General features: G+C 38.3%; 1 protein-coding gene across 18 annotated transcripts in view; it reads right to left on the reverse strand.

Annotated features, from left to right (window-relative positions):
* Vps13c (vacuolar protein sorting 13 homolog C) overlaps positions 1-25,194 on the reverse strand; it is a 154,148-nt gene that overhangs the window by 95,231 nt on the left and 33,723 nt on the right. For 13 of the 18 annotated variants that reach the window (XR_010045619.1, XM_063243390.1, XM_063243388.1 and 10 more), the window contains 13 exons: positions 24,464-24,635; positions 23,206-23,268; positions 15,826-15,955; positions 15,233-15,327; positions 12,377-12,519; positions 11,247-11,439; positions 10,014-10,128; positions 9,185-9,321; positions 8,146-8,269; positions 6,053-6,170; positions 3,528-3,657; positions 2,528-2,606; positions 1,754-1,893 (listed from right to left, as the gene is read on the reverse strand). Coding sequence is in view for 17 of the 18 variants with exons in the window: in XM_063243390.1 (XP_063099460.1) it covers positions 1,754-1,893; positions 2,528-2,606; positions 3,528-3,657; positions 6,053-6,170; positions 8,146-8,269; positions 9,185-9,321; positions 10,014-10,128; positions 11,247-11,439; positions 12,377-12,519; positions 15,233-15,327; positions 15,826-15,955; positions 23,206-23,268; positions 24,464-24,635 (1,639 nt within the window). In the remaining variant the exon portion in view is untranslated. Of the gene's footprint in view, positions 1-1,753; positions 1,894-2,527; positions 2,607-3,527; positions 3,658-6,052; positions 6,171-8,145; positions 8,270-9,184; positions 9,322-9,370; positions 9,525-10,013; positions 10,129-11,246; positions 11,440-12,376; positions 12,520-12,827; positions 13,563-15,168; positions 15,328-15,825; positions 15,956-23,008; positions 23,144-23,205; positions 23,269-24,463; positions 24,636-25,194 lie in introns of those variants that run through there. The other 5 variants (XM_063243402.1, XM_063243401.1, XM_063243404.1 and 2 more) reach the window with 5 other exon arrangements.

Below are 25,194 nucleotides of genomic sequence, written 5' to 3' on the forward strand. Positions count from 1 at the left end.
AAACCTTTTTAAAAAGTTCTACTGGGAAAAGTATTCCAAACAGCATTTTTCTTTTTCCTTCAAAAGTTCTGTTTTCACCTCAGTTCATTCAATAGTCAATGAAGTATTTATTGCATATCATGTACCATGCATGTATCAAGCTGTCCCAGGAGCTAAAAAGACCAAGGTTAAGCAGGCAGACATAGTTCTTGCCCTCATGTGCCCCACATGCCAGAGAGAGAAGGAAAAGGAACACTGCTCTCTTGAAGTAGTCAGGTCTTCCCAGTAAGGAGACACATACAAGCGCTTGAAGCACACAAGAACCAAGCCATGCTAGGAAAGTGTCCCCAACCAAAAAATGGCAAGCAGAGAAAGTTCTGGTGCACATATGTGAGAAAAAACACATTTAGTGGACTTGGCGGTGCAAGGACTTCGCTCCCCACCCATTTCCAACATCAACACCGATGTCTGGTGGAGGACGGCACCGCACTCACTGGAGGAATGCAAGAAACGCAACTGCAACAGAGGAAGCAAGCAGAAAACAGTGGCCCAAACAGGCAGGCGGGTGATCCCTGCAAGGCCTTGCAGGCCACAGGAAAGCACAAGTCATCACTGAGCCAGGGGAGGGCACGAACAGAGCAGCGCCAGGACGCGGCCTCCGTGTTAAAAGGGTCGCTTTGGCTGCCGTATGGATAACAGAGCAGCGGTCAGGAAGCTGCTGCAAAGATACAGCCCGGAGATGAAGAGGACAGGACATAGAGCAGCAGTGGGGGAGAGCAAGTATGTGAGTGCAATAGAAAACAAAGCTGAGAGGTCTGCTGCTACTGGGGGCCAAAGAGGAAGAGGAAACAGCAGGCTAAAAAGGCTAACGCATCTCACTTCAAACAAATACCAGCAATGCTTGGTCCGCATGCACAAGTCAAATCAGTGACATTTCTCAGATCTGTAGCTGTAAACACCGCACCCCGAGATGAACAATCTGTACTTATCAAAGAAAACATGTATATGAAATTTTAAACAGATTATGTCCTTGCTAGTGTACATTCCATTTTCATCAAGAAACTATATACCATGACCATATTTCCAGGTTTCCTTTTACTACATGACTTATTTTTTGGACCATTTTGAGACAGGGTCTCGCTAAGCAGTACAGTCTGGCCTTGAGCTCACTTTGTAGCCCAGGCTGCCCTTGGACTTGCGGGATTCTCTTGCCTCAGGCTCCTGCGTGCTGGGATTACATTTCTGTGCCACCACACTCAGCTTACTATATGACTTTTAAAGGGCAGAAAAAGCATGCTGGAAATTTAGGATGTTTACATTTTTCCAAACTATAAATATGACAATGAGCAACTATTATTTAACTCACAAATGAAAGTTAAAAAAATAAGCTGAACTTTGTGACACATGCTGGTAATCCCAGCTACAAAGGGGAATCCAAGGTCAGAAACAGCCTGGGCAACTTATCAAGACCTTGTCTCAAAATACAAACAAAAAAGAGCCAGGGAAGTAGCTCTATGATTCCTGGATTAAATCTCCAGTACCACAAAAAAAAAGTCACAAATTGTCTGAAAAAACACAAATCCTAATTAAAAGCTCTGAGCTCTTCCAAAACAGATCAGACCACAAGTCATCCCTATTTAAAAAAAAAGAAAAAAAAGACTTCCATTGTTTTGACATGGTGTGTGGGGATACATTTTCCTAACCTGATGTGTGGTCTACCATGAAACAGTTTAATGATGACAAGAATACATTCATAGACAAAAAGTACACATACTTCTTTAACTTCAAACTTGAGCAGAAGATTAACGAGGGCCTCGTTCGGAACCTCCGCAGCCTTTCGGGGTTCGGAGCCTGGCGCACCTCTAGGCACCTGGGAGGCACCGTCTTCAGCGTCGAAATACTCATCGTCAGACTCTAGAGTAGAAAGACATCCACTAAACACTGCACAAAGCACTCAAGCCCAAGTCCTCTCAGGCAAAGTTTATGCATTAGATGTAACTCTACATTCACACTCAAAACTGCCCCAGAGCTTTTATCAAGTCCCACGAGGTGACTCAGTTAGGCACGTGATAATCAAATTTGAAATCAAACAGCACTACAATCTTTCCTTCAGTGACTTCATTTTTGGCTTAGTTCACTCACTGAGTACTCCATGAAATAGTTACTGACCCATCTACCATGTTCCAAGCTGTGTCAGCCCCCAAGAACTTAAGAGTGACCAGAACAGACATACTTATTATCTCTGCCAAGCTTATGCTCTAGCTTGAAATCTCAAAAGATCAACTAAGCATGGCTACGGAAAAGGATCACACAGAGATCAGATCATCAAGTAGCTTATTTAGAACCTGAAGTAAAAATTGTTGACCACCAAAAGGGCTTTAGTAAAGAAACCTGACCTTCCAAACGTAAATAACTGAAGGCACACTGTTAGGTAACAGCACGAGAACCAGAACCAGCAGACTGCTGTAATGCACTCCTAACACCTCTGCTTTTCTGAAAATGTTATTGTGATAAAGATAATTTAGAAACACACTTTTACACTCCTTACCTGAATCCATTTCACTCAGCAATAATGAAGTACCAAGGAGAACTTTTGTCCCACTTGAAGCAACAGGAACTGACGATACCTAGCAAAGTACACAGAAACAAAAACAAAATATGAATTTCACAGGATTAAATACACACGAGACTGAAAACTAACAAAGTTCAGAGATGGAAAAACTCATACACGCCATATATAAATCTTCCAACAGAATACATGACATCCAGACACGGGGACACGTGCCTATAATCCTAGCACTCAGGAGGCTGAGGCAAGGAGATTGTTGTGAGTTCGAGGCCAGCCTGAACTATACAGCAGGATACTGTTTTTTAAAAAAATTTTAAATAAAAAAGGAAGGATAAATTCTGTAACTGAATAATAGTTGAAATTTACAAATTAAGATTGTCATCATGTTTAAAAGATAAAATTATGTATAACTCTAGCAGATAAGGTGATTCATTAATGTTTATCATTTAGCTGCTGTGAACATCAGAGGTCCCTAGAAAATGAGTTCAGCATCAGATGATTCTCTCAAAATGTGTTTCTAAGTAAGCAAAAATCCAACATTTCTTCTGTGTGTTTGGGGTGGAGAGGAGGGTTTTCACTAGTAGTTCACGCTGGCCTTGATCTCATTATGTAGTCCAAGCTGGCTGTGAACTCAGTGATCCTCCTGCCTCTGCCTCACAAGTGCTGAAATTACAGGTATGTGCCACCATGCCTGGCCCAACATTTCTTTTATGCTATGAAAATTATTTCAATTAAAGTGACTCAGAACTTTAAAGTCCAACACAAAAGGAAATTTTATCCCCATTATTTTATTTGCAACATTTCTAAGATGATTTATATTTCTAATTTTATTTAAAGTATGTTTTCTATTTTATTTTCCTTTCCTGTATTTTTGGTTCTTTCAAGCATAAAGTTTGCCCTAAAACTGCCTTCCGACTGCTACTCTATTACAGCAGTTGTCTGAAAACAGAAGATTGAATATTTGTGTCATACCCATTACCTGTCTCTCTGGAGATTGAGTTGATGATTTCTGTGGCAAAGGTATACTGTTAATCAAACACAGCACATCTTTCATCTTCTGGTCTGAAATCCTCACATGCATCAAAGGAAGTCCTCCTGATGCTTTAAATCTAAAAACACAATTCAGCCGTAAGATTTCAGGATCAGCCAGCCTCTCCATCAGTACTGCAGAGGGGGAAGGAGCTGCAGAGTCGGGTTACTGTAGACAAGTTCTAATCCAATCCCCGGCTTGTGCTGACAATACTGTCAGCCAACTGGGATTCTAAGTCAGGTTTCCAGGTAATTTAATTAATTTAAGGATACCTGGTAATTTAATTTCCAGGTATCCTTTTTTAAGTAGCCAAACTTTTAAGGTTTTTACAAAGCCTAAACATACTAAACATAATTCTCTTTTTAAAACCAAAACTGCCATGTATACTTTATTTCCAAATATCCAAGATTTCTCATCATTAGTGGAAAAGAGTATCTATCCTGTCACTATCTCCTTGTCTCTTATTTATTTTAACAGAGCACTTGGGAGCACTTCACAAGTCATGTACGGATATACTAGCTCATCTCACATCCCTGGCTGCAGTGTAAGTTCCCTGAGGCCATCTGTCCATCTGTCCACGCTGTGTCACAGGCCTGCTGTCCTCAGCAACTGGCCCCACAGCTGTTCCCTGCACCCACCCCAGTCTGCCTGTCTCCATCACACTGTGCAGCCACTGCCGCCATAAAACTCTTTTTAAGTTATCCCTGGCTTCCTGGCTGGGCTGTGAATAGCCGGGCTTACAGATGCCTACCTGCAGGTGGGCTTTTAGGGTCAGGATAAGGGCAGCAGTGGTTAGAGGGAAACTCACAGCGCTACATGCCTACATGAGCAACAAGGCTCAAACAAATGACCTCAACTACTACCTCAAGAAACTGCGAATGAAAGGGCAACAAAACTCAAAATACGCAGGAAAAAAGAACAGCAGTAAACATCAGGGTAGAAATGAGGACCAAAAAAAGGCAAAAACAGAAATCAACTTGAGAAAATATTTGAAATTAAAAAGAAGGTTAAGAAAACTCATAAATCTCTAGCAAGACTTGTAGGAAAAAAAAAAAAAGAGGGAGAGAAAACTCAAATCACTAATACCAGAATTGAGAGAGATGACATGACTACAGATTATTAATGTATTAAACAAATAAGAAAATACTATAATTTTATGCTAATAAACCAAACAACAAAGATAAATTTCTTAAAATCATGTAAAATATTTGCAACACTCAAAGGATGATTCAAAACAATCTGAATACATGTGAATCTCTATAATAAACTAAATTTATAGTTTAAAACCTAGAAAAAAAAGAAAAACTCCAAGTGCTGACGGCCATTCTAACGTCTTTTTCTAACGTCCCCTTGGCCAACTCCTCATGAATACCCATGGGCTGCAAGAAACACGCAGCCGATGGGTGGGAAAATAGACACTTCTTCCTCTTTACAAAAAGATTTTAAAATTCTTCCAAACATAGAAAGAAAGAAAGAAAGAAAGAGAGAGAGACAGAGAGAGAGAGAGAGAGAGAGAGAGAGAGAGAGAGAGAAAGAAAGAAAGAAAACTGATTTCTATGTAACATTTCCCACATAGCCAATATTACCCTAATATCAAAACAAAAAAGAAAAGCATGGATCAATATCCCTCATGAACACAGATACAACACTTGTTAACAAAATTTTTGCAAATTATGCCCCATGATATTTTGAAAGATTATTACCAAGTAAGGTTTCTCTAGTAAGACAGTTGGTTTAACATCTATCTGGTAAAGAGTATGAAGGAATTGCTGATACATACACCAACGTGAATGAATCACTAATTATGTTCAAAGAGATCAAACAAAAAATTAAAAATCTATGTTTTCATTCATATAAAATTCTAGAAAGTTCTAACAAATCCCCAGTGTCAGAAAACAGACCAATGTTGTCCAAGGATTGGTTGAGGGGGAGAGGAATTAGACAGGGAAAGGAAGGGAAGGAGGAAATACCAGAGTTCAAGGAAACTTTTGGAGGTGATGGATGTGTTCATTACTTGCCTGTGAAATTTTCACGGAGATACACACATGTCAAAACTTACCAAATCATACACTTTCAACGACTCAGCCTACTGAATGCCAACCATATGTCAACAAAAATGTTTTTCTAAAGGGCAGTTTAACTGACCAAAATTCAGTTTTAATTTTTATCCTCTTAGATTTTTTAAAGATTTCAGGTAGTTTCATGGTGAAACATGTTTCTGGAGGCTTTACCTCATTAATAATGCACCTTGAAAGAGCTATAATGCACCTGAAAGCCATTTAAAGACACAGATCACCTAATTTTACACTGTCTAAAAGTCTAGATAAAACTTCTCAAAAGGTTACATATAATTCAAATTATCATTTCTTTAAAATGTATTTTAATTTTCTGTCTCCCACAGAAATCTATCCAGTAGCTGATATGGACAGCATTCACTTTGTTGGTTTCTGAAACAAAAGAAACCCACGCATTACCTGGCCATTCTCGTGTCCTTCTCTACCATCGCCTTGGCTAGCTCCACATGAATATCCATGGGCTGCAGTATATGCATAGTGGACGGGTGCTGAAAACGGCACTTCTTCCAGTTTTCCCCTTCAAAAAAGGAGTTTAAATTAATTTTAATGCATTATCGACTATTCCGCAGAAAACTTTTAGTAGAAAATAGTGAAGGGACAGAGTCAATGCTCACTTAATTCTTTCAATATACAAGATATTTTTGCTGTACTGGGGATCAAACTGAGGGCTTCACACATGCTAGGCAAGCACTGTACCACAGAACTAGGGTAACCTGTATTTTAAACATAGGCTCACAGAGACTGTGATATAAAGATAATTCTATATACTTTTTGAAAATGTTTATATGACAATGCTTGCATTTCAAAGCAAGCATAGGGGGCTCAGTGGCCTAAGTACCTGCTTGGCAAACACAAGGTTGTGAGTTCTACTTCCGTTACACACACACACACACACACAAAAAAAAAAAAACCAAGAAGGGGGGAAAAAAAACAGGAATTACCTCAATTCCAGAGTTAGCAATCAAGATAGGTAGTTATGGTAAAAAGTAGGGGAAAAAAGCACAAAAGGGTGGGGGTAAGGTTGATGGAATTCCTAAGAGCAATAATTACATTTGCTTCACATATGATGGCAGAGAAAAAGTTTTGTAATGCAAGATTTTATGATAAAAACATCGGATAATGGACTGGGGATTTAGTTCAGTGGCATAAGCGCCTTCCTGACATGCACCAAGTTGTGTGTTTGATCCCTAGTAGCAACAAAAAGTGTGATAATCACTTTTTCAAGAAAAGAAAATCTTAAAGATAGATTTCCCAATGGCTGTCTTGTACATGTCTTCCTGATGGCAATGTGGAGCATGTTTTGTCACTTGTACTTCAACTGTTTGTAAATACATACTCAAAAAGGGAAGTTTAATGGTTTGTGTATTTGCCTTAAAGGAACTAACAGGCCCTTAGTGTACAAAAAACTCACTCTTATAGATTGTACACTGTACTCCGTAATTTTGCCTGTACTTTTCTCCGATGATCTATCACAAAGTGATATACAAAGACATTTAATAAATACTTAATGCCTGTAAAACTAGAGAAAGTATAAATACCCGAAGCCTTTACTCATGGGATAGAGAATACACCACATCTGTTTTGTTCAATTTTATTGTAACTGATGATATAGGCAATTCTTTTTAAGATAGCAAGAGGCATTAAGGGTAACCACTGTTGATCACCTTGTATTTTGTTTTTACATTATGTATTATGTCCATCCTTTTGATTTGACTGACTCTGTCCTATTATGTCACATTTGGTTTTACTTTTTTCAAAAAAAAGTAATAAGAACAGTGGGAGTAATAAAACCCAAAATGTGTAATTGTCATTGTACAAAAGAGAGGAAAAGAAAGTGCTCTACAGGACATAACTGCATGTATATTTAAGTGTATAAGATAGGTAACCATATTACTGAGTTTTGTTGGATCATTGAACAGAACTGTTTGCAGTCTCACTGTTTGAATGTCCACTTTATATGCTTTAATTTTGTAACTTGAACAATTATTTCTAAGATGACAATATGTAATCTATTAACTAGTGATTTCCTACTGTTTTTTTCTGAAATTCTGTATAACTTGTACCCTTTTTCTGTTTTTTTTTCTTCCTTAAATAAAATTTAAAAAAAAAAAAAAAGATTAAGTAACATATGTAATAATAAAGGCAACATGGGAAAATGACATCAAAACATTCCAAAAAGCATCAGGACAGAGGAACCTGAACCAATCACAGCTTCCATTTTGGATTCTGAACTGTTTTACATCATATTGCAAAAATACGATTTGTGAATGGACTGGGTTCAAACACCACCCTAAGATGAATTGGCAAATACTGTTTCAGTTTATAACTGACAGTGGTTTGCATAATATGCTTCTATATGGTTTTCTTAAGCACCAATAGTTATTTGTGCAAAATCGTTATAAAGGTTTATATATGCACATGAACACATACATGTATCTGACTTAAGCCATTCACACTAATTTCAGTATTCTGAAAGTTGATCAGTGCTATACCTGCTCTTGCAAAGAGTAGTTGCACACTCTTTATTTCAACATCAAACTTGTCATATGCTTTATCCATTATTTCTTCCAAAGATGAACTGGTAGTCTTCTGTAGACCTTGACTTTTACTGTTGAGCTAAAATGAAGAAAAAATTTTTGATTTTTTTTTTACACAACAGAATGTACACAAATCAACATATTTTAGTTGTGTGTTTTCCCAAAACTTAAATAAATGAGACTGTCCTTAAGGCTCTGCACCTCCCACCACCCTACACCAGGAACAGCAGGGCTTTACTCCTTCTCTCCACTGTTCGGTGACAGCAACTAGCCCATGAGAAATTAGTGTCCAGTTCTACTTCCTTTTCCCCCTTCCTAGCCGAAGCAAAGATCAAGGCAGGACTTATTTGTGAAAGTTTATCTTTCTTCCAGACGTTGGGATTCCATGAGAGTCAAACACCAAAATCTATGGGTTCTTTTGTTCTACTTAGTTACTGGCAGTGATTAAACAAATATATACATACAGTCTCCTGTAAGCAAAATACATAAGCAACATGCAACACTGCATAATTAATCTCGAGAAACCATGAAAACTAACACTGTTCCTCCCCAATTAGGAAAACACAAAAGCAATCCCATCATCAATGTGAAATCACCTACTACTGATTAATAGTGCTATTTAACTGTTATATAATGCATATACTGTAATGTAGGCAAGCACCAGGGAACTACACTCACACTCATACTGAGTAATCTAGACTAACCTTGACAAATGCTAAGAAAGTCTTAGTTTAGTTTAAGTGAACTCTGAGAAGTTTCACTTTTTATGGTAGAAACCTAACTGTGGCATTATCAGAAAAGACTTTAGATTTGTCCTTAAGTCAAGCACTTTTCAAGTCTCAATAATATGTTTATTTAAGTCCTGAAGAAAAAAAATGGAAGATGGAATGGTTAGGCTGAAATATGTAATAAAGAAAATATGGAAAGAAGAGCAGGCTATCAGTTAGTGAGCTACCAAGCCTGTCAAAGCAGACAGAAGTGTGCATACACCTACCTGAAATGTACCAAAATCTAAAATGAGAAGATTTGACTTTTCATGGTGGAAGCCTGTCTGTGGAACTATTAGATAAGAAGGCTTCAGATTTATCCTTAAATCAAGAACTTTTCGAGTCTCAATTATATGTGTAAGTCCTGAAGGAAAAGAAAAGGAGACGGTGAAATGTATAATCACACTACTAACCAGACTAACAGATTCACTTGAAAGGCACTGAGGAGGACGGCAGGCTCTCATAAGTCAGATTCTCAGCTGAGGTGCAACCTGCACACAGTCACTGAAAGTAACTGTCTCACAGCGGAGCATAGTCAGCTCAGTACGAGTCCAGTGCTAGAGTTCTCTATGGAGAGAGAATGAGCAGGTAACACACTTGGCATGAGTAGAGGCCCCGTCACACAGAAACGCCCATCCTGAAAACCAGCATCCTGCGCTGCGTGGACTGAAGCTTCCCAGAGCGGATGGAGGGTGCCTCCAGCTCAAGCTCCTTCCGGGCAGGGTCCTGGACATAGAGCAGGTGGAGTCATCTGCACTCCCTACCATTCTCCTTGTCCAGCCTAGAACGGATGTTTCAGCTTGAATTGCCTTGGTACTTTTTTGCTTTTTAGGTTTTTAAAAAAAAATTTTTTTGGTATTGAGGACTGAACTCAAACCTTCCCACTTGCTACACAAGCATTGTACCATTTAGCTAAATTACCCCAGTCCCTGTATTTCCACTTGAGTAAGCCGTGTCTGTTGTACAATCCGCACAACTGAAGGAACCTACACTAGTTTAAATACATGGACAGAAGAACACACATTTTTCAAGTGTATGGAGACATGAATTCTTTACCAGTAGCTGTTCTCTCTTTAATTTCTTCCAGCTTCATCAAAGTAGCTGATGTTATTTGCTCAAGATCCAATCCCCTATTTGACTGAAAGAAATCAACCACTGCATTGATGGTTTTCTGTAAAGGAATTTAAAAATACGACCAAGTTATACATATATACCTCTTTCAATATTGTAACTTTTTAAGACTTTGCCTCATTCTAAAATAGTAATGGCTTTGAAAGGAGAAATCGAAAGATATTCTGGACTACTTCGCCTCCCACTAGAGAAAGAGCAGCCGAGTAAGCTTATAGGGAGGTTGCCAACATCTGCATGTCACCTCAGTGTCAGCTGCATTCCACAGGGGTACAGCGACACAGGCAAGGGACTACAGACATCACTGCTAGCTTTAGCCTCTCGTCGGTCAGTAAAATAGTACTTTTGAAAACTGTGATTGGATTGCATTGTACTCTGAAATATAGAGAGGAAGTAAGAAGAAAACTATTCAGGCCTTATTTATATACAAAAGTTGATGTTAATTTTAAAAAGAGATTTTTGTAAAATGAAAAAGGTTCTGGAGATTGGCCATAGAACACTATGCCACTTAACACTACTTTAAAACACTTAACATGGTAAATTTTGTTACGTGTGTTTTAACAAATAACATAAAATTTTTAGACGTTCAGAAGCACAGTGCATTCTGGAGTGTCTGCCTCCATCCTCCGTGTATACTGGGAACCCATCTCTAACCTCCACAGTGAAGTACAGGAGGGTGGCGGTGGGTGAGGCAGTATGTGGAGTGAGAGGGAGCTTGGGCTAGCGGAGGGCGAGGCACAGACACAGAGCTGGAGGCAGCGCTGTCCGGAACACCTCAGCGTCAGTGCTTGCTCCCATATAGACAGCACTGGGAATTCTCCTACCACTCCTCGAGCTTAGGTTCCAAACACGGAGAGCAAAAAAGAGCAGGCAAACAGTGTGCACCTAATCGGCAGTAGCTGGCACATGCACAGGCTGCTCTGTAGGTATATTAGGGTTTTTACATCCAACATAAGGAGACATAAATAAATCTTAAGTACTTAAGTAAAAAAATGGCAATAGCATATGAGAAATTAAAATCGACTACTATAACACGCACTGCTTTGAAACAAGAAAAAGCTTATGAAACTGAAGTTTGCTAATTAAACAGGACAGAAGAGAAATAAGCAAACACTAAATGCAAGGCAGCCGCAGCAAGGAGCCCAGCCTCCCTGCACCTACAGCATCGTAGATGACCTCCACGGGCTGGGACTGGACGGTCAGCGTCTGGTCAGCAAGGTTGTTCTCTGGATTGGTTTCAAACTCAATTTTAAGCAAGGATGATGCAGTGTCACCAATGGAAGCCACAAGGGATGGCACAGTATCCTGCTGTCTCAGACCTGTGATATACCAGTGTTCTAACTTTGCTTCTACCCTGCAGTCCAAGGAGAATGAGAAAGTCATAAGAGCCTTTGTAATTTAATAGGCTGAAATACAACTTTTTCTTAAAACAGTCTTCCAAGAATCAGGCCCAGTCTATTACCCAGAAGTGAAATTTAGCTTCCTTAGCCTGCCGTCCATTCACTTTCGTCATCTGTTTGCAATGCTGCTATCACTTTGTGACTGTTTTTATTACCTCATTGTCTGCTGGAAAAGCTCACTTTCACCAACCCCAGGGGACTGCAGCGGTTCTGACCACTTTTTGGTGAATAAAAATTCATGCAAAATGGGAGAAGTTATCTGCCTGCTCCTATGCCAGCCTCACCAGCCTTCATCTCTCCCCTGCTTCTTCTCGTGCTCTTTCCCATCAGCCAGACTAAGCCTTCATGGGTTCAGTTAGGCTCTTGCCCAGATGAGCTTGTGCAGCAGTAACAGAAGGTACTAATGTACACCATCACCTCACTCTGACCACCTAACATGTTACACAGCTCCTGAATTACTAGCTTTATGTATGTCGTACCAGCTACAGCTTACACTTCCTGAAAACGAAGGCTCACGGTGCCTACGCACAGCTTTCGGAGCCTGAAGCACATGGCATCAAATGTTTGTGAAGAAAAGGAAGGAGTACAATAATGAAGAACTCTATGTAGTTATTATGGAACTACAAAGTTATGGAAACACAAGATGACTATCTTGGCACACACAAAAAAATTTTAAAAAGAGGTGTTACTGGCCAGGGATTTAGCTCAGTGGCATAAGTGCCTGCCTGGCAAGCACGAGGTCATGAGTTTGATCCCTGGTACCACAAAAAATTTAAAAAACTTTAAAAAAAAGAGTGTTACTGATCTTTTCCATGCTGCATAGCATTTCATATATTCTGGTCTACAATCATTATTAGAGTTAAAAACTGAAATAAGTTTTTAAAAACTTACTTAAGGGCTTGCGCTCCTGGTCGCTGGCATACTTGGGTGCCCAGGCCAATGATCTGGATTTTTAGGATTTCAGGAATATTTTTGTTTTCTCTGATTACAATAGAAGTGCTTACCAACTTCAAGGTCATTATATAGGCAACATACTGAAGAAAAAAATTGAGTGAAAATTGTTACAGTTTACATAACCTTTAGCAGTTTCTTTTTAAATAAATATGATGAATTATAACGTAACCTAGCAACATGGAGGTTTTGGCAATCACATAATTACCACAAATGAAGAACAGCAGAATATTTGATAAAATTTTCTCTCTAATACACATTTATAAAGATCCAAAGTTCATTTCTCTTAAGTTTTAAAGTAGTATAACAATGATGTACAATAAGACTTCTTGTAGATGAGCAAAAAAAAAAAAAAAAAACAAACAAACAAATGATAATAAGAAACACCCACCTGATGGCTGCAGGAAGTTAGCAACACACTAAAAGGAGACTCCTGACCCGATGCTTGTCAAGTCATGACTAGACCTAGACACAGGACAGCCAGCCAACCGGAAGATAACTCTGGAATCTGAGACCATAACTCAGCCAGAGTGCTTGAAAACTGAATGAGGGAGCCAAGGGGCTGTGAAGCTGGCCAGCAAGATCCAAACTGGAAACGAGGTCCCCACAAAGGGCAATGGCACCGATGAGACTCCCCAACTTTGGCTAGGACCCTGATGGGCCACGGTGCAGGGCGAAAGGCAAGCATCTAAGTAGGCAGACTCCCAGGATCCACAGCACAGCATCAAATCACATCAAGCCCCCCAAAAGACCGAGGTGATCCCACGTAATGGTGCTACAGACACCAGGAAGAAACACAACGTCTCCCTGAAACAAGAATCTACCTTACTGGATACTATTTCCCTATGTCTCTAAAACATAAAAGTATATATCATTTGCAAAATCAATATCTAATATATTAGGCACATGTACAGATATGCTCATCGAATCCAGAATATGTCCAAACAAACCCAACAAAAACCACAAAGAATAGATACTCACAGGGACTCTAGACATCACATTTTACACTCACAGGAAGTGTAAGCTTAGAGGTACACTGTGGTGCTCACTATACTCAAGGAGCTAAAAGACAAAACTGAGCATGTTAGTAAAGAATTTCAAAGCTATTCTTTAAAAAAAAAAAAAAAAAGTGTACAGAACCAAACAGAAACTCAAGAACTAAACGATACAAAAAATAAGGAATTTAATGAATAAACAATCAGCTCAAGGGAGAATAAGAGGAAACAATTCAAATTAAGAATAAATTAAGAACCTGGAAATACAGAATAAAGAAGAGACAGACACATGAGATATAAAATCTAAAGATATTAGAAATTTTAAAAAGAGAAAGGAAAGAGAATGAAGAAAGAAAAATAAAAGCTTTAGTGATTTCCCATAAGACCTCAAGATAGCTTAATAAATTCAAACAATCTATAATTCTATATGCAGAAAAAAGAATCTTTCAAGAAAAAAGGGAAAATAGATACATTTTTAGAAAACTAATTACCAACAGACCAGTATTAAAAGAAATAATGTATAGGACTAGAGATATAGCTCAGCTGCACAGCACCTGTCTGTTAAGTGCAAGGTCCTGAGTTTGATTCCCAGTACAAAAAAAAAAAAAAAAAAAAAAGAATGTACAGAAATGGGCACTCTTTGGGCAGAAAGTAATAGTACATGCATGGCCAAACAGAAAGGAACTAAATAACTGAAACATCCAGTTTGGTGACATTACCACTCTCCCTAAAGTAACCCATCATTCAGTTCAATCTCTAACAAATCGTCAGCATGTACTTCTGGAAACACTGATGATTCTGAATAGCATGTGGAAGCGTGAATGATCTAGAGCAGCCAAGATTCCCTTATCCAAAGATCAAGCCAGTCATGGTGGCACAAGCTTGCAATCCCAACACTCAGGAGGCTAGGAGAGGAAGATAACAAGCTCAAGGCCAATGTGGTCTACACAAGGAGCTCTTGTTTTAAAATAATCAGAGCTTAACACCATTGCATACCTAGCTTAGGATTACTAAAATTTAAAAGATTGATGCCAAGTGTTGGTGAAGATGCAGATAATACACAGGAAATCTTAAGATATACACACTACAAAGATATCTTCAAGAAATCCATGGCAGCATTACTCATAATAACCGAACAAACAGAACAACCCAAAAGTTCATCAACAGAAGCACAAATGAATAAGTTTTGGTATTTTTTGTAAGTGTTGGAATCCTATGGAGCAGCAAAAATGAGCAAAATATATGCAGTACAACAACAGAATGGGCCTCACAGCAAACACAAACATGTACTTTATAATTCCATTTAGAGAAAGACAAAAATGTACAAAATAAAATCAGTGCTTATAGTAAAACAAAAATCAAACGAATTGTTAACACAAAAAGCTGGTTATTAACTGCCTTTGAAAAGCAAGAACAGGAATATACACAGGGGTTCTATATCAGTGGCAAGACTAATCTGGACCCTTACAGTAATTATACACTTGTGTCCTTTCTGATCAACCAAGTGAGCAGGACATTTCAGTTTCTTTCACTCTTACATGAGTTATGTTTCACAGCAAAAAAAGTTTTAAAGATTCAATTTAAACTATAAGAAGCACTTTTTAATCAGATTATCTTTACATTCACTAATAAAGGGAAAATTTTAATTGGTAAGGTCTGACTGGAAGCATTTAACAACTGAAGAGTAAAGTAGAAATAACAATAACATATTTCCAGCAGTTAAAAGTTGGAACTTATGTAATCCAATTACAGACCACGTGGCAGGAAGGATGGAAACACCTCTCCAGTGCAGTGTAATTACCTTCTTGGGCAAAGTCAAGTTATGCATGCTCCCGCTGTAACCAATAGCAGTGAAGAGTTTGTCCTTCTCCTCAGGGGTCATAAGATCATCAATAGCTACAAGGAAAACAGTAATTCAAGAAATTAATTTCTTCAGCTTTACAAATAAAACCAAGAAGTCAAAACAAATGTCCCAAAATCAACAGAGGCAAACGATAAATCAGCCAAGTAATTTCCTCTAATACTCCACTATGACGAAAATAAGCATCTGTCTGTGTTCACCATTTCAGTAAAGACAAAGAGATGGTACAAAAGAAATTCTGTTTGCAAACGGTTTTAAAAGAGGGTCTTAGAAAATTTTAAAACTGAAGTAAAACTTATTAAATATTCATGGAAAAGATAAGTGCTAAGTGCTGAAACCCCTAAATCTGAACATTTTAAATTTCATGTAATTCTTCTCAAAAGTTTTACTTGAGATAAATTTACTAGGATACTGAGCTGATTTTTTTTCAAAATAAAAGTTTTTTGAAATGAAGTTCAACTGGAAGACTAAGGTATAATTTACCTAATTTTTTTCTCATGAATATACAATTAACTGGCAGACTCGGAACTTACTTTCAGGAATCAATGATTCTTCATCTTTTTTCTTAGACTCCTTCTTACCCCAAAACCCACTAAACCAGCCTCCCCGTTTCTCCCCTGTGTCAGTGGATTTCTTCCTTAGTTTCTGCCCAGATCGAATCACCTAAAAAATTAAAATTAAAAAATTAACTGAAAAATAAATGCTTTCTTCATTTTCATGTTCAACACAATGTCAGACTAAAACAGGCACAAAAGCCAGGTCCTTCTTAAATGATTCTCACAATACCATTTGGTAAACAGCACCCTTGTATCTATGGAAAGCATCTTGATGAGACTAAATCGGACCAGCAATACAGCTGGTTTCAGGTAAGACTGGTCTGAGGGTTATAATCCAGAAATCTTTCAGTTCAGGGCACTAGAATTGCAGGTTAGTAAAGCGAAGGCTTCCACTACAGAAAGATGTTCTCAATACCCAAAACGTATCAGTTCAAAGCAATTGTATTTCAGAATTCACATCCACTGCTGCTTTGCTAACTATGGTATGGCAGGAGAGGAGGGCTACAGATGGCACCCGAATCACACATCAGACTCTCTCCGCAACAAATTTCTCATCTGTCTCTATTACTCCCTCTCTTTGCCCACTTACCAGATAAACCAAACAACAGAACACAGAGGCAAAGAAAATTTTCAGTTAGAACATAAAATATTCTAAGCTGATAGTGAACAATTCTATAGTAGAGAGAACAAGCTTGGTTAGTAAATTATAAAGATTAAAAGCATGAGAAAATGTTAGATGTTTATCATATGCCAAGGAGGAGTGAAACACTAAAATCTTGTTTGAATTTGCAAGTCACAAGTGAATGACAGACAGTTACTGCAGATATCACAGCTCACTGGTACTCAATCCTTTCTGTGCATGTGCATCATCAAGAAGTTTAAGAAAAACATCAGGGCCCAAGCCCACCCCAATTAAATCCATCTTAAGGGTGTGGGGCTCCAGGCATCCATATGTTACAAAAATTCCCCAGATGACTCTAATGTACACCAGGTTCAAAACTACAACAATGGAGTTTCCTTCAACAACAGCAGAGATCAAAACACAGAACATTCAGAAGCTGGGCATGGTGGTACACGCCTGTAATCCCAGCACTTGGGAGGCTGAGGCAGGTGGATCATTGCAAGTTGGAGACCAGCCTGGGCTACAAAGTGAGCCAAGGCCAGCCTGAACTGCGTAGAGAGACTCTGCCTCAAAAAGACCAAAAAAAAAAAAAAAAAAAAAAACCAGCCCACAGGGAGTTCAGCTGCTTCAACTCTTTCACAGCAGATGAAACTAAGCTACTCTGCAAAGGATACCCAATCACATGCCTACCATCTGGAGTTTGAAAGGTCTGAATTATAGTACTGCCAACCCTCCCAGGAAAATGCAGCCTGAGATGGCACCCTGGAACCCCTCCTGGATACCTGCACTTCACAAAGGGGAGGATTTATGAAGCATCCTTCATAAACCTAAATGCCAGAAAAACTGCAAGGCATCTGAGTATTAAAATTTTTTAAGTAAACTGATCACTTTAAAAGAGTAGACACAAATTATAACCATCATTTTAGTCTCCATAAAAAAATCTAATTTATGATAATAAAAACATGTATTTTAACGAGATACATTTTTATTTTGAAAAAACATGAATTCATTGAAAAAAATCATTAAAACATTAAAATAAATACTCTGTTAAGAGACATCAAGTAATGGGATAACACATGGCAACATTCAATTTTCTCGTTTCCAAATCTCTACTTAAGGATCTTTAAAAAATTCTTTTAGGGCCAGGGATGCAGCTCAGCAGCACAGCACCTGCCTGACAAGCACAAAGTCCTGAGTTTGATTCCTGCTACAAAAAAAAAATTATTTTAAAGGAAGATAAAGTCACTATCAAAGTTGAAATCTCAGTTAGAGATGTGATCAACATGCTAAAATTTTCAAAGCATTTCAAAATAAATTCAAAACTAGAAAAACAATTAGGCAATGTGGTGCATACCATAATTCCAGCCAGCACTTGGGAGGTTGAGGCAGATGTTCAAGTTTACTGACACACACACCCAAAAAGTTAGCAATACTTTTTCTCAAAAGAAAAAAATTATAAACATGGCTGGGGATGGAGCTGAGTGTGAAAGTCCAGGGGAAAAAAAATGTAGAAAGACTTAATAAAGAGAAAAGATATAAATTAATACAAAAACATCTAATGAAAACACTAACCTCAATAACAAAGACTATGAAGAAAATAAAGAGTTCACTAAAAACACTTTGATTTGTTTTGATGATTACCATTTTAAAACGATTACCATTTTAAAAATCTAAGAATCACCACTTAAAAACGTGACAGCTATCAGAAACTCTACTCAAACAGTACCAATTTCAAATCCTGGTTCTGATACTGTGTTTTAACTTACATAAGATGTAACCCCTGGGGGAAACTGAGTCAAAGATACACAGGGACTCTGAAAAATATCTTTGCTGCTTATTTTCTGTAATGGCTCTATAATTATTTCAGAGTTTAAAATTTTTACACACACACACAGAGAGACCTCTTTTACATGTGTCTGTTAAAAATCAAAGTGCTCATACAAGTGACCAACAGAAACACAGATCCAGCACAGCCCTCTCACCTGTTCCACATATCCGTGACCCACATCCTTCCCTGACTCACAAAGGGATTACAGTAAGCAAAACTTCAGCCCTGATTTAAAACTCTCTGGCTCCACAATGAGAACTGCCAATCTTAAATAAACTGCACTGCCTCTGTTTGCCCTATACCCGCCCTTCCTTGTCCAGTAATCCATCCTCAAGTTCTGAGCAGCTGCAAGTGGCCCTAACAGCACACAATGGAACCCAAGTGACTTAAGGAGGCCTGAAAGTATCTGTTTCCTCCAGTGATTCATTTCTGTTTCATTAGAACAATTCACAAATGGCAAACAACTCTTTAAAATATTTGTACTCCCTGACCCAACAACTATCCACTAAGGAATCTGACCTTATAAATGCAAACTATTCCCAAGATAGATAAGACTACCCACTAGTGTCACAATGGAATACAGCTAATGCAAACAGCGACACATATTCTGATACCTGCACAGACTGGAAAGCTACCCAGTTGTTTAAATGATGCGGAACAAGTAACAGTAGCAGCACTAAACCCTAGTAACTTAAAAAATAAAATAAAAACCAAGAAAACAACAAGAAGCAAGATATAAAGCCTCTTGATTCCACATCTCCCACGCTGCCACTCATTTCCGTTCCCCTTGCACACACTGTCTGTACTTACTCAGAGTCTCCAGTTCCTAGTCTTCCATTCTCTCTCGTTCCTTTCAAGTTTCTGCCTGTACCTTCTATTAAAAATGCTCTTTATTACAAAAATTTATTACCGAATTGGTAATTTATTACCAAATCTGTTTTGACTCCATGGTGATATTAGCCCTTCCTTTCTACTGATTAAAACTAAGAATTCCAAACATATTTTAAAAAACATTCATCAGAGCCTGAAAGTAGGCAAAGCAGACAGATGGTAGAAAGGGACCCAAACATGGAGAACCAACACACAAGAGTTTTGAGTTTCCGTGTCTTCTGTTTTTCTCAGTGATGTGCCCCAGCATCTCCCGCTCTTGGGTGAACTCTTGCCTGTGAATGCGGGTGTGCCTTCTGACTTGTTTCTAACCAACGGTGGTACAACGCATTCACTCTGTGCAGTGTGGGAGTTGCTGTTATAAGCCTAGTACCACAGCAGCCCTCCTGGGGGAGTCTCCCTCTCCCTTTGAAGAAGTAAGCTGCCAAGTTACGAGAAGCACATGACTCAGAAGGCAAGAAACAGAAAGTGACACTTAAGAGGTAGGAGAAGCCTGGAGTCAGCAGGCAACAGACAAACAGTAATCCACCCCAAAGCCGAAAGACGGTAAATCCAAAGTACATTCAACTAGTGAGAATGGAGTATGTCAGCCATGCTTCAGCTGATACTACATCCCAGGTAACACCTTGAGGTATTCTGATCTCTTCCCAAGCAGAAGGCTCAGCCAAGCCATGCCGAGACTTCCTGCCCACAGAAACTGAAGTAGTCTAAGTGTGTTATTCTATCCTAAGCTCCTACAGACCCACAGAAAAGTACCACACCTGGCTCCAACCAAGGAAGGGAGCTGCAAGAAATACGTGCAGCACAGCTGTGCAGGCAGCTACAACCCTGAGAAATCCTTATTTCTGACCAAACAACCAGAAAGTAAGTCCATGCTGGCCAGAGTATACAATGAGAAATCCTATGGGGGACAGAGCAGAGACTAGCCCTTACTTCTGCACGTGAATCTGCCTACAATCCAATTCAATCCAAGATTCATTATGTATGAAACTGATTCAACCAAAGAGACAAAGGCTTAGAGACCTGAACTGAGACATAAACCATCCCTCTAGCAGAGCTCAAATTAACCCCCATACAATTCATGCGTGTAACAGATTCATATCTACATGCTGAAGGGTTAGGAACTCAATTCAGACTTGAGCCACCATCCACAGAAGGCAATGCACACCTTAGGACCAGAACCTAACCAGGTTTTGTGATAATCACATTTTCCAGACAAGTATAACGGGATCCAAAGACTACATGCTACAGTAGCCCCAACATCAAAAATACAATCTGTAATCACTTGACATTAAAAAAAAGAGAGAAAACAGGGAAAAGTGGCCAGTTCTCAACCTTAATGGTAACAGGTACCAACAGTCAAATAACTTAAGTTTCTGAAATTAAAGAGCTCACAGGATAAGCTCAATAGCAAAATGGAGATGATAGAAGAGTGACTTTCAAAAGAGAACAATTGAAACTATTCAATTTTTAAAATACAGAGAAAAATAGATCGGGGAAGAAATATAATCAGTGCTCACAGAGCTACAGTACAACATCAAAAGGGCAAAATATATATACAGATAACAATGTAAGTATACAGCAGTATCATGTTCACCTAACAGGACATATAAAACAAAAATATGCTAATATAAGAACAAAAACAAGGAAGAAAAATAGAAATATGTGACCAATTCTCAACAGAAAAGATAACAGATGCGAACAGTCAAGTAACCACAATACATTTAGGTGTGCATGAGAGTATGGTTTTGAGATATGTGTGTATATATGTATGATATCGCACCTTTATCTATAAATATATTTGTGTAACTTTAAAGGTTTTTAATGTAATACTTAACTCTCAGTGCCACCTCAAATGATGAGGCAGGTGACCCTGTCTTCCCTGAAATTCTCCTCTACTCCAGTATGAACACACTGCATTCAGACAGCTTCTCGACTACACCTCCAGCAGCCCCTTCATGGGCATCTTTGCTGGGCTTTGCCCATCTCACTGACCATAACAACAGGGTGCTTCAGATCTTCAGTACTGTCCGCTTCTCCTGCTACTCCAAGAAGTTCAATGATCTCATCCAATCGCATGACTGTCAATGCAACCTACAGGCTGACCCTTTCCAGATTCACACACCAGCGCGGATTTCTCTGCTAACTCCACAATTATGCACCCAGCTGCCTGCTGAACCCCTGAACTTCTCGCACCTCGCTCACACTTGCTAAATCCAGCCTTCCTCATCTCACAGAATAGGGACTATGTCCTTCCAACCATGCTCAGGAAAAATCCTTAAAGTCATCTCTTCGCTCTCGTACACACACATCTAATCGGGCAGGAAACACTGGCCCTGTACTCCATCGACCCTTTTTCTCCACTTCACTGCAAACTTCCCCAGGAAGTCACTACCACTGACCTCAATTATCTCAGCCACATCCAAAGAGTCTCCCTGCCCTCCTCCTGCCACTCTCTTACAGCCTGCTTTCAAGGCAGCCAGAGTTCTAAAACCACCACATTATACCGTCCTGTTCTCAAAAACCATACACAGCTTCCGAACTCAGAACACAAGCAAAAATCTACACTTCAGTTTGCAAGATTCTGCAGAATCTGACATCCTCCTCCTTCCCACAGCACCCCTTTCACGCCTTCCTCCTCTGACTCACTGGTCACCCCCCCCCCCCCCCGCAGCAGATATGTTCCCACCACCCCAAGACCGTTGAGCTGGCTATGCTTCACTCTTTCTGCAGGAATAATCCTTCTCCTTAGAAACCTTTCTGAATGACTCCCTCAGCTTCCTCTGTCTTTGCTCAAACATCTTCCCAGGGAGATTTTCTCTAACCCTCCAGTCTACAACAGCAATGTCTATCAATACTGCCCAGCCTCAACCCTCTCTCCATCCATTCCTACTGACTTCATGTAAGTATATGCTTATTATCCTCTCCTAATGGAATGTAAAAAAGTTATGTCTGTTATGTGGATTTCTGTGTAATACGCAAACAGTGATGAAGGAAAAAACCACTTACTAATTACTACGTGCCATGCCCCCAGGAATCTAACTGCCTCACAGGGACTAGCCATACTCCTTACAATAACCCTATGACGCAGGTACTAATAATTAATGCCATTTTTCAAAAATAAGGCAAGAAGAAATTAAACATCCCAAAATCACACAATTAGAAGATAGCAAAGCTGGAACTATTATTATTCAGATGCTCTGATTCTCAACTCCATACTCTTAATCGTAAGGCTAGAAAAACCAAAACTCAATGAGCACTTGCTAAATAAATGGAAAATTGTGTATGCTTTAATCTCATTTTAAAAATGAGTATGGGTAGAGAGAATTTACAGCTACAAAAAGGACTAACAGAATACACAGAAAAGTGTTAACATTAGTGACTACGACTGAGAAGAGCCTGTGAGATGGTTCTCTCTCCATTTCTAACTTTTCTACAGTGAGTTGTACTGCTTGGAGCTTATCACTGAAACATCCGACACAATTATACAAACTACACAGAACAAGGCGCAATACATAAGCAATTATGAACAATTACAAACATAATTCAGTCCAACTTTGTAAAGAAGAAAGTGAAAGAAGACAAGAGGAAAGAGATATGAGATAAGAAAGAGGAAACAGGAAAAAAGAAACAAACAAAAGCAGTTTTTTTAAATGAAAGATAAAAAACAAGTAGGTACATAAGTATGAAAGAGAAACTGGAGTCCTGCACATAGAAAGGTTAACAAAAGCATTCTAAGTTGCTAAGATGATAACTGATCTCGATTTGCTTTCTTTTCCATGTATTTCAAATTGGAATTATAAATGTTCAAAGCTCTTCACCTTAGTGTTCGTAGCTTTTTTCTAGAACTCCAATTTATTTTCTTCTGATACTAAATTAATCAATGGAAACTTAAATCTCTTCTCTACTTTAGGTAAATCTGAATAACTTCCCATAAAACTTAGATGTCCTGATCCTAGGTTTAAAAGAGCTGTATTAACATGTTGAAAACATCAAATGAACTAATAAAAATGATTACCTCGACTTGTGCTTGTTGCCTTGCTAAAATTATGTTAAAAACATCTAAAGTCTTCTCCAGGTCCTACGAAACAGAGACACTTGTAAATAAGGGAAATAATCATTAGATTAAAGTTTTCTTACAAGATTTCTAGGCTTATCTAGTTCATTACCAAAACTTGTGATATAATCAAACTGGAGCATATGCTAATCTTTGAAACCATTTAATTTTTACAGCAAGAAATTAAGTTTTCTAAGGAAGTATATCCCATTTAAACACCTTAAGAAAATAAGAACTTTTCTGTGAAACTTTAAAAATCACAGACAGCTTTACATGTACATGGCAACAAACATATTGAGAAAAAGGATTTCTTTTAGGTAGTAGCCTTACTTCTTACACTTCCTACTTTCCATATTATTTCACAATTATCATACTAAAGGCATCATTGCAAAACACACAAAATATTAAGAATATAAAATTCTGCAAGTCAGTAAGTAAGCTAAAGTAGAAACTGAATTTCAGAATTTACAATGAAGTATGTAGGAAGTATTTAACATTTCCCAGATGACTTGTATTTTAGGTCCTTTATGTATTATCTTATGCAATTCTCACAACTTGTAAGACAGGCTCTGTTTCTACTTCCTACCTCAGAATAACAGACTTAAGAAACTCGTGTCCAAGATCAGAACACTTCGTAAGCCCTGAGCCCAAATTCAGCTGACTCTGATACCTATGCCAATTCTAATATATTATGCTAGTGATTGTTACGTATTTTACAATACCACAAATTCAACTTGTACTTCGCATTATCAATCAGTGGCAGAAAGAGTTCTATAATCCAGATCATATGACAAATTATGTATTCAGTATATTTTCTATCTGTTATAAGAACAAATAAACCTCTGTCCTACCCCAGACTAAAAGCTGTTTTAAAAAATAATACCTTAAACTCTTTTTTAAAAAAGCCATGGTCACATAAATACGGAACTTTTAAGAGAAAAACATGTAAACAGAGCTAACTAGTAAATATATAAAAATGCTATTACAAAACCCTAAACATCTACCAAAAGGGTTTACAGTAACATTATTTCACCTGTTCTCAGGACTGGGAAAAGATTTTATTAAAGAAAAAAAAATTGGGAAAAACATATTCTTAAATTTCCCATAAAATCCTCTCACAAGCTGTTCTAAAATTATATTTTAATTCAAATAAGTGAAGAATCAACATTAAAAGGTGATCAGACAATTAAGGGCTCTCACCACTGTGCACAAAGTATACCTGAATTTGTTTCTGGATTTCTTCCGAGAGTTTAGTCTGAGTTAGCTTATTCTTGTAAGCGATTTTATAACTCTTGAGTAACTCTCTATGCTTCTTTATGTTACACCATGACCACATCTGTGTACATCTTCTTATATGAACTTCAAGAACTGAATCAATGGCATACTTCCACCTGAAAATCAAAACTTTTTAATGCATATGCACATAAAACATTTAAGAGAAATCAAGGAAAATAGCTCTGACTTTTAGATATTGCACTGTTAAATATCTTGGAATAAAATTTCCACTCTAACAGTGTGTCTCAATTATAGTTCTCTGGCTTAAATACATTCAGAATGAACACCCTCCAGGAAGAAGGTATGCCAAAGCAAATCAACTCTTTGGCACCCAGCAGACCACATATGCCCTGGTGGTCCTGTAAGATTACAGACCTCTTGCCCTCACAGCTATCCCAGTTCAGCAAGTTCAGGAAGTAAATACATACAGATACATGTTTCAGAAGTTACCGCCACTGCTAAGCAATACATGACAGTATTCCAGCATGGTTACAATCTTAGGTCCCGGTAAATGACTACAGAGAAAGCAGGGTTTTTTAAATGCTGAAAATCTTAAATACTAAGTTAAAAAATTTGGAACTGTAGATGCAAGAATACAAGAGGATGTGCTTACCAAAAAAGTACCACAACCATATAAAAGATGTCCCTCCTTGGCTTTTGGAGAAGAGGGGAAGA

The sequence above is a fragment of the Cavia porcellus genome, unplaced genomic scaffold, assembly GCF_034190915.1.
Source record: "Cavia porcellus strain 051 isolate PalLab524CR breed Dunkin Hartley unplaced genomic scaffold, mCavPor4.1 scaffold_38, whole genome shotgun sequence".
NCBI lineage: Eukaryota > Metazoa > Chordata > Mammalia > Rodentia > Caviidae > Cavia > Cavia porcellus.